This window comes from Aptenodytes forsteri, unplaced genomic scaffold, assembly GCF_000699145.1.
Source record: "Aptenodytes forsteri isolate BGI_AS27 unplaced genomic scaffold, ASM69914v1 Scaffold217, whole genome shotgun sequence".
Lineage (NCBI taxonomy): Eukaryota > Metazoa > Chordata > Aves > Sphenisciformes > Spheniscidae > Aptenodytes > Aptenodytes forsteri.
Window position 1 is genome coordinate 8,592,592 of NW_008796222.1, and position 13,557 is coordinate 8,606,148.

Consider the following 13,557-nt stretch of genomic DNA (forward strand, 5'->3'; position numbering starts at 1 on the left):
GCATTGGAGCAGGCTGCCCAGGGAAGTGGTGGAGTCACCATCCCTGGAGGTATTCAAAAGACGTGTAGATGTGGTGCTGAGGGACATGGTTTAGTGGTGGACTTGGCAGTGTTAGGTTAACAGTTGGACCTGATGATCTTAAAGGTCTTTTCCAACCTAAGCGATTCTATGATTCTATAAATTGTTTTAACTCCCTTACTATATGTATGCAACTGAAGGAATTACACAGCTTATATCTTTGAGGCGTTTTCATATGCAATACTGTACTACTTCTTACAGCTCTGCGTATGCATTGGATAGCCTCCTACAGATGATTTGAATGGTAATTCAGATACTTGGTGTACATTTAGATCATGATTGTGAGAGAGCTTACTATGTGGTATTTTCATTGACTGGTTTGTCCCTCCTTTGTTTGTGATACATAACTCAGAGTAACAATAAAAGAGGTGAGGTTCTGCAACAGATGGCACTGTAGGAAGAGGTAACCCTAGCAGAAAAAGTTTTCCCTATAGTAGAATGTAAACTTAAAAGTTGAAAGTTGGAATCATCTAGGTAGACTCAACTTCTGGTAGTTCCTAGCATCAGAATGCTTTGCTTTTCAAACTTGATGTTTTTGTAGTACAGGGGTTTTTTTTGAAAAATGGTATAAGGTCTCTTAAGATTTGTGTCACTTATGGTCAGCAACATGGGCATTCCTCTGTCCTGTATGATAATTATTCAGCAAGACAAAGTCCTGGTTTTCACTAAGTCGCTGAAAGACAATTCTGCAGCCCAAAGACTGTAGCTAAGTTCAGAAAGCTTGTATTTATGCCCCAACTCAGAGCTTCAAAACTCAGGATCCTTCTAACCCTGTAGGTAAAGTCAGTGAGCAGCTAGGCAGAACCTCATTAAATGTTCAGCCATGCGTAAGAGTGTTTCAGTTTTGAAAGTGGGCAATAGTTCCACACCTATGCTCAAGCTCATTCTGGAGCCAGAGATTAAACGTTTTCCTCTCTGTCTCCTTTCAGAGCTCGCAGAACATGGTGTTCTCAGAGCATGTTTATTGAAGACCTATCAGATGGGCTTTGTACAAAACAAACCAGAGCTACCCCTCCCACTCCTGAGTAATAGCTTAGTGGTTAGAGCATTCCCAAAGAGTGAGGACTCTAGGTTCAGCACCTTTTCTGCCTGAGGTGATTCAAAGTCATGCCTCTTACATGCCTAGGCTCCCAAGATGAGAGAATTGGACTAGCTTTTGCTCTCATTTCTGGGCCAGTGAACACCTTAAGGATTGCATGTAAAGCAGGACTAGTGCAGTTGGAAGTACTGACAGTGTTGCCATCATTAAATAGCTTAACTTTTGTTGTTTAGGGAGGAGAAGCTGATATCACCACAGGCTTATTAATAACTTGAACTTGGCCTCTATCTTGTTTAAATCATCTAACCGCTGAGGTGAGAGAGCCAGTCTCTGGGCTTGAGATTGTGGTCTTGAATAGATGCAGGTGCCTTTTGGTGGTGGGCAGAAAGCTCTAGCACAGTGAGAGATGAGACTGAAGATGCACTCCTGTCTTCGGTGCTCCCTGTTGGCTAATTTAGGTGGCTTCCCACCTGACTCACAGATTTTTGTGAAAACTAGTTAAGGTGCATCACCCTTTTCAATTTTTATATAACTATAATAAATAGAACTTTTGTGTTCATGAAGCGTGATCTTTGCTAAGAGATTCAGGCACTGAGGAAGTGGTGTTGTCTTGAATATCATTGGACTTGTCTCTAAAGAGTAAAATTTGCCCTTCCACTAAGATACTTCTTCCTTTAAATACTGTTTAAAGGCTTCTACACTAAACTGCCTTTGTTGTGTTCCTGTGGTGAGAATAAACATGAAACTTCCAGCTCACAAGCATTTGAAAAGGCAGCTGAAAGTGGAGGTGTTTTGTCATTTGTTTCTTGCACCTGTTTATAGTACATAGTCTGTCCATAATGCATAAGGACATTTTTTTTCCCCGTGGTACAAGTAAGCATGTTTTTCTTCACTGAGGGTCCTTTCTGAAGGCTCAAGAGCTTTTCTCTTCCCAGTAGATCTCCAGACTTCTTAACACTTCACATCCCCTCACACTTGAGGGCACTGTAGGTTCATTCTTCCTTTATACTTGAATGGCTCTACAAGCTCTTAGTGGAGGTTTGAACCAGAACTGGGTGTCTCTTGAATATTTTTTGTGAGTTCTGTCTTTATTTATCTTTGGTTTCAGAGAAAAATGTTCTGATCTAGAAGTTTCCATAAAAGGAAAAGAAGAACAGTTCTTTAAAATACCAGTGTTGTTTATATAAGACTTTGTAGTACAGTTTGGCACCTGGAAAGGAAATAATTGGTCTCAGGTCGACTTGCAACTTGCTTTCAAAACCCAAGTGCAACAAGATGTGTGTAACCTGCACTACTGCAGCTAAGTGGCTGAAATAGGGTTACAGAACCAGCAGGACAGTCTGGAGGAAGAGCAAAACAGTGTCAACAAGTACTGTACACTGTGCTGAGTTTAATACAGGGTGAAGCTTAAATTCTTCTTGAAGAGAAATGTGTACTCTTGTTGCTATTTAAGTTTTCCCATGCCAAGGTTTTTCACTTGACTGTACTATACAGGAACTAGATCATTACCATTAAAAGAACCTGAAGTTCTTCCAAGTTTATATTCAGGCCAAATGAAGTAAGCCTCTAGCAAACATGCAACTAGATGACATAATAGCATACATTAAATGTGCAGAGGCCTTCTTGTTTCCCCATCCCCTAATTATATAAAACAATAGGAGATGAAATACATGCCTCTCTAGTGACACTGCTTCAACTCTGTTCAATAGAACTTCATTCAAACACAGATCTGTGTGCAGTTGAATCTTGTTCATAGTGGATAGCCACAAGCATCCTGAAACACCAGAGGTTCTGTGAACAGTACTGTGAAAATCTGCAACCTGAAGAGCAACTGAGTCTTTCTCTGTGTCTGAACTCACAGGGTATGCTGCAACGCTTCCCTTCATACTCAGGCTTTCTGATTTTAGGGTAACTTCACATGATTGCATGTGAACTAAATTATCATGAACTTCTGAGTAGCTCATCTGTAAAAACTGGCTTGTCTGATTTGCTGTATAAAACATGTCAAGCAGGGAGTATACTGTCAGTTGCTGTGGCTGAAGTGACAAGATTTAACTCACAAGACTGGTAAATTGATTGTTTGCAGTTGTGTAAACTTATTGTGGTAACAGCTCTTATTAACATTTACTTTGCCTTCTGTGTGTTAAAGCATGCCTGCATGCTAAGGCATATATTCCATCATCTTCAAAAATTTTTCTTAAAAGATTTTGGAAGGGAAGGAAATGTAGCAAATGCCAAACATCAAGTGGTGCTGTAGACAATTATTGGTTTAATCTATTGGCAGCAGATTAAAAAAGATGGCAGATGATGGCCACTTCTTTCCCTGTTTTCCCACAAGACTGGGCTAATAATTTTCCCCCCACCTCCCTCAAGTGACATGAATTAGTTACACAATTCCTGGGGTGACTGTTTAGTGACCTCCTAGTTGTAAAAGCTTTTATGAACGTCAGAAGCCTAGAGTTATAAATATGGAACTTCAAAATGGTGTGGGGCTTTTTGTTTGTTTTTTGTCTCTGGAATAGCTAGCATAAAACTGAAGGTTGGCTCGTCAGGTTAGCAGGTTTCCTTTGCAGTGATTCCTTCCCTCTTCTGTGAAGTTTTAATCTTCAAAATATTAAATGGAGAAATAAGCAATCAAAACAAAGGAAAACAAAAATGGTAGCTTTCCTTTTAAGATTAAGTTATCAGTGTCCTTGAAAAGGAGGTCGCCATTCAGTCCTTTATTGTGGATTATTACACCTAGCGCATGGAACCAGGGAAAGCAGTAGTTTGTGCAAAGTGGAATCTAGTGAGACTGTGCTTGTGTAATGATCCACTGCTAGTGCTTGACTTCTCCCAGCTGGAAATCTGGGAATCTCCCCAGCCTAAATGGTGTATGTATATTAAATTAATCTATCCCACAGTGGCTTGTTCCACTGTGGGCCTAAGATCTTACTCAGCTGGGCGTTCTGGGTTATTAGACGTAGTTGGTTGGGAAAGAGGTGATTTATAGAGGCTTGAGTGAGTTGCGCCTGGACCAAACAGAGTCCAGGAATAGCAGAGATTTAGAGAAAGAGTAACAAGCTCTTTGGGCTCCTACAGTTTACATTGTCCAAGTGCTGGTTTGTAAGCTTTAACTTTTAGAAGAATTACGTTATAAGCTGAAGGGGAAAACGGACACTTAACTCTGGTATTAGGCTTTCATGGAATGAGGACATGGTCCAAGCTCTAACAATCCCATTGCTTCTAGTCATTTCTTGTCTTCCTTCTTAGGGTAGAAGAATTTGAGATGTGGTTTTCAGTTAATGACAGCCTATCAGTTTGCCCCTCTGGCTCAAGATCCAGCCTCCTGGAGGACAGAGCCTTTTGGGCTCACTGCTTCAGGTGAGTTTGGAGCCTTGTCCAGTGGTGCTGGTGGAGCAGTGCTCGGAACTAAGCAGGGATTGTAATGCATGCAACTTGCTTTCTTCTGTGAAGATAGAGCTGAAGCAAGAGATGAAGTCTAGTTACCGTTTCTGGAGCGGGAAAGAGGTACAGGTTGGTGACAGGGATCAACACAGTAGCTTGTGAAGTTAGGAAGATTATTCTCAAGTGTGTTATCTCCCTTTCACTGGTACACTTAGGGAAAGGAAAATTCCATACTCCATAAAGTTTGTGAGAACATAAAGCTTTGAGAACATACTAAGCAGTATTTTTCAGTAAGTTAGGGCTTTGTGTGAGTTTAATATGGGGCAGTAGGGAAAGGTATGAGGAAAAAGAATAGCTAATAGTAGTACAATAAATGTTGCTTTAGAATTGAGGCACTTCTGGCTGATTGGTGTTCTCGTCCTTGAAAAGTGCACTGTGGAATATGCAGATTTCTGTAGAAAAAGTTTTTGAAGCCTTTTTGCCTGTTTTAGCCTTTTAATAGTCTGATTACCAAATGGCAGGGAGAAAGAAGTTCATTCAGTGTTAGATTGTTGAGGCAACCAAGTAGTGAATCATAACCCTAATGCCTATTTTGTACTAACTGCCAAATAAAATCATATTATTGGAATGAAGTAGCATACATCCTGCTAAGGCACAAGAATACTTGGCAGTTAGCAATCGATCATTTCCCTAAGCTCTATAGCCAGCGATCGTAAGGGAAGAGCAGAACCTGCAAATGTTAGACTGGTAGAATACGGAAATTAAAGCAACATGAATGGTAAAATCCATTCAATAAATGTCTTTATGCCTAGGCTAACGACAGATTTTTAACTGTAGCATTTTTGTGCAAATTCTCTATGTCCATGTTAATTAAACTTGCAGTGTATTATTGTTGTAGCTTTTTTTGCACTTGTTCTACACTGTCGAACTCATCAATGTTTTCCCTATTAATTTTCTTTGAGGTGGACAATCTCTCTGATTTGCAGGTTCCATTTTCTGTCTCAGCTGTCTGTGCATAGATCAAATTCATGCCTGCACTTGATGACTACCATAGTTAGCATATCCTAAACTGAACTCCTTTCAGCCTTTCCCTTCTCTAGTCTCTCATCAAGTCTTCTCATTGCTCTTGCTTACAACTTTGCCATCATCTTACTATTTTCTTACAGTATCTCATGCTGCCAACTGATGTGTCATGAAATCAACACGTTGTTTCTTAAACATCTGTTCAGTTCCACTGGTACTTACTACATGAAGCTATTGATTTCTGTATTGACTGTACAGACAGGATCTGTCTAACTTTGTGTGCCTATAAAGCACATACCATACTGGGCCTGTATCAATAACAGTCCTTCCAGATTGCACATACTTGCATCATGCAGAATGCGGGGCTGCAGTAACACATCCCTCTGACGCACAATAGCGTAATAGAAGGTACTGCTGAGGCAGGACGTGGTGGGGTGTGAGGAAATAAAGCAAACAATATTTAACTGTCTGAAATCCCAAACGAAAGAAAAACTGTCAGCCTGTGGGAAGTCACAACTTCGTGTTGCAGCTCCTTGACAGAGTATGACAATTTAGTAGCATCTGCATAAATCTAAGATACAGCTCTAAGAGCTGAAAGCAGGTAAATGTAGTAGTATGTTGTTTTTTTTTTCCTTCGAGGTTACTTTGACATGTCTTTTTCAAGATGCTAGTGCAGAGGCTTTTTGCACTATTTTGCCAGTGCTTGTGAACCAAAAGAAAACTGACTGAACTGTGTGTTGTGTTACCATTAGAATATTATTCAAAATTTCCATTTTGGGTCTGTCTGAACACAGAAGATGACAATCCCTGTCCTGGAATTCTTCTTAAAGGTGTTAAATTTCTCTAACAATCTTAAAACTGATTTAAAGATTAAAATCTTCTCTAAAATGAAACTTATGAAGTAATATAAACTGTACAGACAATTCTCTAATAAAATAATTTTGATTTCTTCCTGAGATTAACACCGATATTGTGATTTTTGTTGTTCAGTCGTCGTATTTGCAAAGTTTTACAGTGAATCTATGAACTTGTCAGCTTCAAATTCTGCTAATCAAAGCTATTGTAGGTAGCCTTTAAGACTGTATCTTAACTTCTGAAGCCTTTGTCAACTTGGTGTTACATTCGCATTCATGTGTCCTTCTGTTGAGAAGTACTTTATATGTTGGTTTGTTGTAAGGAGGGGATGGAAATATAATTGAGACTTTGATCTCTCAAGGACTTGGCACGCGAGTGTTCTGTCTGACTTCTCAAGACTCCTTACTAAGAAATCTTCCTCTGGCATTTCTCCCAAAATGTACCTTCTGCTTCTTTAGTAATATTGGAACGGGCATAACAGTTCTGGGACTGGCCTGGGAGTACAGATGAGTTCTGTTCCTGGCCCTGCCACTCTTCGATTTGCTGTGTGATCTTGGATGAGTTATAGCCCCATTTCAGTTTGCTTATCTGTAAAATGGAAATACACTCATAGAACTTTACAGTAATTTTAAGTTATGTGAAAAGCTGCTAGGATAAAGTTAGAGATATGCTTAGTTGAAGTTGCAATACTTCCAGTTAACTTTTATACACTACTGCACTTTAGAAAACTCCTATAGCATAACATATTAATATGAAGAAAATTATATATAGATGGAATATGATAGAAATTATCTCACCTAAGATGTAATAAGTTCTTTTGATAGTGTGAACAGGCAACCTACAGTGCTACTATTTGCCTTTTCATTTTATTTTATTGCCATTTCACTTTGCTTTTAATTTGCTTTAATTCAGAAGTGGCTAAACATGTTCAAACTTTCAAAGAAACTGAATTTAAGTTGCGGGAGAGAAATAGAACATGAGTAATCAAAGGAGGTGAAAATAACTGTTTTACAGTCTTTGCATCCACAAGTGCTTGCATTTTCCTCCCTTAGAATCCTAAAACATTTCAATTTGGGGGTAGGGTAGATAATCTCATCAAGATACTAAGCTTTTTTCCCTGGCCATTGAAATGTAGCTAGCTTTGAGAAGTGAGGAAGCTGTTTAGCAGAACGCAGCAGTGCTGCGCAGTATGTCAGGATACAAAGAACAACATACTGAAAGTATAAGGGAAAGCAGGATTTGGCCAAACTGGGATCTGGCCAGAAAGCTTGGGCTTAACTTAAGTCAAGAATGGTCTTTGAAAACAAAACAAAAAAAACCCCCATTGCTTGTCTTGGTATGTTTGCCAGTCTCTTCAGCTTAGAAATCGGTAATGAGCTTTTTTGTAAAGCAGTCCTTTAAAATGGTGACCTTTGGAGCCAGCCTAGATTGGCATACCTTATGCTAGCACAATTGCAGGATAAGTAAGGCTTGCATGTTAGGCCTTTGTATATTTGAAGGGCATATTCTAATAAACATACTCTGCTTGCATATTACTTCTGCCATCTTACAAGTCATATTGCGAAGTGGGGCTAGCAGGAGGAAGGTGCAGAATGCCATCATCTTAAAATCTGCTATGACTGCAAAGCTGACCTTCTGAAAGCTGTAAAATCAAGCTATGTTAGACCATACCTTTTCTGGAAGGTAGATACAAAACAATAGTAAATTTCCACAGCTGCTTGCAGAAGTTCCAGTGTTCAGTTTGAGAATGGGAGGACAAATCTAAGCCATGTTTTCACTTACATAAATGTTTTCTGTTATGAAATTCACATGTACTTAATGTAGGGTGCCAGGCTGATCACTGCAGCTGTTTAAAATAGAAAAGCAGATGGAACAAATAGATTTACCACACAGCTTGATCTCTTCCCCTGAAGCAGCCATTCATCATCAGCACTGCCGAGACAAACAGCAAAACAAGTTTCCCTTCGGAGCTGTGATTGGGCTTGGAGAGGTGGCAGAGCTGCACGACAGCCTCGGGATTGGCCGGGTGGGAACACACCTCTGGAATCTGTTTATTTCCTAAAAATAAGATACAATCTTTTACATTTCATCTAGAGATATTTTATCTTGTATTTAATATTCAAATAAACTTGAGCAAACACAGTTAACCTCTTTGGAATGGCTGTAATACTGGAGCTAAATGAGTGGAATGAATTTAGGGGGTTGGGGGGGGTGTGTGTTTGTGTGTTTTGTTTTGCTTTTTTTCTCTCCTGAGTACAATGAGGGCTGTGAGAGTTGTCTAGATCTGTTGTTTGTATTTTTCTGGCTGGGTATATATGATATTGAAGAACTTTCTTGCATCTTAACTAGAGCTGAAAGCTATTTTTCAGATTTTATAATGTACTGACTTATACTGAAAGCAGTTATTCTTTTGAAGCTGTTTTTATGTCTGCTCTGTAAAATTTTGTTTACACTTGCATTAATGTCTTTCATTGTTTTGTAAATATCAAGTTACTATTCCTGATCGTGTTTTAGTGAGTGATGGCTTCTTTTTTTCATTTAAATAAATTTAAATAGATCTGGAATTTTCTTGGATTTTTTTGAAAGTTAAGGACTTAAAATGTTGTGAAGTCCTATGTAAAATAACTTCAGACCATAACTGAATGAGAGATTTGATCAGCTGCAGTGAATGTTCCTGAGTAAGTATCTGGCATAACTGAATACATCAGAACTCATTAACCTGCTTCTGCTCCAAAAAAAAAAAAAAAAAAAAAATTCAAGGGAAGAAAATTATATGGAAAATACATATGACTTCTGTTGTGGTTCAGATGAGATGCATACAGAACCAGAAGGCTGTGAAAAGCTAGTTTGTGAAGCAGGAACTCGTGTGTGTTTTTATCAAGTAACAAGGGTTTGGACAAGCACTGAATACAGGAATATTGACTATAGGGGTTATTGCCTTCAGGGGGAAGAGGCAAAGATACATGGGAGAATGAGAAGGGAAATGGATCAGAGGGAAGATTTAAAGGCAAGAGAAGCTGACTACCAGAAAGCTCTTTAAATACAAGTTCAGCTTCCCCCCTCTCCCCCCCCCCCCCCAAATAATTGTTTTTGCTTCTGGTATGTTTAAATATGTATAAAGTCAGTAGTTGGTAATACTTAAATTGCCAATCAGCTTTTGAATAAGCACCTATATTTTCCTTATCTATATAGATTTAACATTTCAAGATTTTCAGAAGGCTAGCCTTGCTAAATTTTTGGTGTTGCTTAACCAACTTTAAACATTCCATTCTTAAATCTTTGCAGCCTCAATGATGGTTTTATAAGCTTTCACATTATCCCATTAAAATTTCTTGCTCTTTGGAGTGAAGTCATGAAGAAATAACACCTGCACTTATGGAGGAATTATCAGCAAAAGATATTTTATATTCTCTGATGCACAAGTATATTTTGTTTGTTTAAATTCTTAACCCAGAAAAGTGGCTGAGAAAAGCCTTCCTCAGAAGGTAAAAAAAATAGGAAAAAAAAAAAAAGTAATCCAACAGCTGCAAATGGGGGAGTGGAATGGGAATGGTACTTCTGATCTCTAAATTTTTTTTGTTAGTTATAAGCTATATAACAAGCAAAGGTGGCTTTTGCTGTAGAGAAAGCCTTTTTCCTGTTGGATAGGAATGGGAGAGGTAGCAACCTCATTTCTTTTTTGTTCTCTTCAATAATAGTGACTGGAATATTTTTAAATTAGTGTAATTAATGTAATAGTGTGAAGGAGGGAAGCTTGTTCACTGATGCAGAGGTTGCTGAAGAGCTGCTAAAGAAAGGAGCTTCTCTGTTTGCTTTCCCCACACCTAGTTTTCTTTTGTAAGCTGTAGAAGTCCTGAGTCTCCACTTTCTCCAAGGGGGGAAAAAAGCTAGTGAGGAAATTCTCAGAGTTCGTTCTTTATCTTAAGTAACGCTCTCTTAACCTCCTAAAATACTTGCTTATACTAAGTTGGTTAGTAAAACTGGAAGCTGGTAGCAGAGAGCTTCAGAAAGTGTGATTGGATAGCAGATGGCATTCCGTACTGACAAGTGCAAGACATGCATGTAAGGGGAAGCAAATTCTTGTTTTACATACTGTGGTGGGCTGTGCTCTATGTGTTTACTGCTCAGAAAACAGTGAAATTATAATAGATCTGTCCTACTCTTGGCCAAATAGCAGACAAAGAATGAAATAAAGAAACATCATAACAATTAATCCAAGTTGTATTCTAGTTAAAAAAAAAAAGTATAAAATAACAAGAAGAGCAAATGGAGAAGTGGGGAAAGGATGACCAGAAGGGTGGAAAATATTTAAACTAAACAGACTGTCAGGTTGGAATAGAATTGTGAAAGAGTGGTATGGCACAGTATTAAAATCAGTAGTGTAGAGAATGGGAACAGTATTTCTCTGTTTCCTCCTCATATGAAAGAATAAAGAGCTTTCAGTGTTATTATTAGGTGGTAGGTTGCAAGCAAAATGAGATGGCCTTTTTTTTTTTTTTTTTTCTTTTAAATCTGCTTCACAAAACAATGCAGCCAGGCAGGGGGGGAAAAGCTTATATTGATTCTGGCAACTAGATACAAATTGGGAGAGGTTTTTGGAAGGGTATTAAATGCACTGCCCCACGCCTGGCTCAGTCTGAGTGGCCTTCGGTATTGATTGCTCTTCCTGACAGCACTAACTAAGGGATGACTGTGCCTTCATCCCACACATACGAGTAGCCCTCCCTCAAAAACACAGAAAAACTGTAGTGAGCCACACTGCTGGGAGAGGGGGAGGATTGCACTTGCAAGTGGAAAGAAAAAGGGCAAGGGTCAAAAATGTAAATGAGGGGACACTGAGTAAAGTGCCTGTTAAAAGGATTTACCTTGTTGAAGGTGTCCCAAGGAGCGTTGTTAGTGGCCAAATGCTTTTTCTCAGTCCTCTGCTTACAGATATGAAATGAGAAGTGGGGAACGAAAAGCAAACCCCGTAGTTGCTGGGATACCCATATAGCTGTGACTGTTCATCCGAACCATTTTCCCCAATGTTTTGGGTCCTCAGGTGGGGAGGGATGTAAATAAAGAGGAGGGGAGAAGTGCAACCCAGATCTCAAAATGATATTTTAAGGAGCTGATGCTTCTGGCATGAATGAGAGACTGTGTCTTCCTTTCTGCAAAAGGACCCAGTGAACAGCCATGAACTCAGCTGTATCCACAGCCCCAGGGAGGACTTTCCAGCTCATGTGCCTTGCATGCTGTGTATTAGCTCTCAGTAAAAGCAACCAGCACTGTTAAAGCCTTAATTCTCCTGTGTAGCTTAATTTAAAATCTTACTGAGATTTAAGACTTTTGTACTGTTTCTCATGGGGAAAGTAGATCAGTCTTGTATACTTGATTAAATACTGTACGTTCATGTTTGCTGCAGTAGCTGCTCTAGTGACAAGGTATATGCAAAAGGAACAGGGCAAGAAAATATTGATAGACAATGCTTTAGTTTGAAATTTATTTCCTTTAGTGGATCTTATCATCCACTAGAAAGGAGTAATGCTTGTTGGAGCGTTTGTTGACTCTTATCTCTGCACAGTTGTGGTTTTACTGTTTGAAGATGCTGCTGTTTCCCTAAATTTGACTTAAGTGCAACACTGCCCCACAAAACTCCAGCCAACTCAAATTCATGACTTCAGTATCAGAGAAATGATGCCATTTTTAAAGCTAGAAGTGGAAGGCTGTGTTAAATCGGTTTTCTTTACTTTTCGTAAGATTTTAAGAAATTGAATTGCTAGGAGATTTAGTTTCTGTTCCCATCTCAACCTCAAGAAGCCTGGACCAGTTTTCATCTTCAGAGGTGAATATGTTGCTGAAATCATATCTTACAATTGTTGGAAGAATTGGTAAAGGAAGATGTTAGTTTTAGTAATTGTGGGTGATAGGTATCTAGAGATGCTGATAGAAAAGCGCTTAGTGTTGGTTTGTTTTTTTTTTCCTCAGGGAGGCTGTCACCTCACATTTGACCTAAACAGTGTGACATCTGTCTCTTTTTAACAACAAAACTCCGTCACTTTTTTCTTTTTGATTTGTAGAGCAGTTCTGGATTTTGTCAGATCACCAATTATTTCCAATACTTAAAAGATGCACAAGGCTTAGCATTGTAAAAGGAGTCCTTAGATTGCAAAAGGCTCAAAACCCAAGACCGTGATTGAAAACTGTATTCCTGAGGCATACGAGGGACTTGGGAAGCACAGAGTTATTCATTTTGCAGGTGAGTGTTTCTAGATTATGAATCAAATGCCCATGGGGAAACAAGTATGTTCAAGGACATTTCCACCTGTTCTTTTTCCCCCGTAAGTGTAAAAAAGAACACATCAAGCTTGCTTCTAATTTAAAAAAATAAATCAAAAGTTACACGAAAAGAAAATATTACGCACACAGTCCTCTTCCTGGGAGAAGGGTTAGAGAGGAATAGGGACTACTAGTCGCTAAATTTCATGACACTTTGCATACTGCTGTAAGGCACTGATGTGCTGGTAATGGCAAAAGAGGATCCTACACAAACCAGAACTGAAAGTCTGTGTAGAAATGGTTTAGCACCCTTGTTTGGGTCAGGTCAATCTGGAATTAACCATTGGTATGAGTTTTATAGTTCCATTTGCCTGCACACCATTCAACTAATAATAAAAATTTCCCAAGAAATACACTTCAGATTTTAGCCGTGTCCATTAGATGCAAGGAAACCAGGAATTACTTAAATTTGTTTTACTGTAGTCTAAGAAAATTCTTTTAAGTCTTACATTTTAATGTAAATCAATACGATAAAATGGTAGAGTGGTTTGGTTTTGAAGCTATTGAGTTTGCTGTTGGGAAGGTTCTGTTCCTCAGTCTGATCCGTTGGTCCATTCTTGGCTCCCAGCAACCTCCCGAAACAGACTTACAGTTGTAGGTTTTATTTACTGCCTTCTGGTTCTCAAGACTGTAGGATTCTGCTTGAGGGTAAGAAGGCTCTACAGAGGGATCTGGACAGGCTGGGTCGATGGGCTGAGGCCAACTGTATGAGATTCGACAAGGCCAAGTGCTGGGTCCTGCACTTCGGCCACAACAACCCCATGCAATGCTGCAGGCTTGGGGAAGAGTGGCTGGAAAGCTGCCCAGCAGAGAAGGACCTGGGGATGTTGGTCGACAGCTGGCTGAACATGAGCCAG

General features: G+C 39.2%; 1 protein-coding gene across 2 annotated transcripts in view; it reads left to right on the forward strand.

Moving 5' to 3' along the window:
- SESN1 (sestrin 1) overlaps nucleotides 1-13,557 on the forward strand; it is an 88,697-nt gene that overhangs the window by 18,410 nt on the left and 56,730 nt on the right. The window contains exon 1 of one of the 2 annotated variants that reach the window (XM_009289168.2): nucleotides 8,037-8,408. The exons of the other annotated variant lie outside the window; for it this stretch is intronic. Coding sequence (XP_009287443.2) covers nucleotides 8,250-8,408 — 159 coding nt within the window. The 5' untranslated portion in view covers nucleotides 8,037-8,249. Of the gene's footprint in view, nucleotides 1-8,036; nucleotides 8,409-13,557 lie in introns of those variants that run through there. 2 annotated transcript variants of the gene reach the window in all.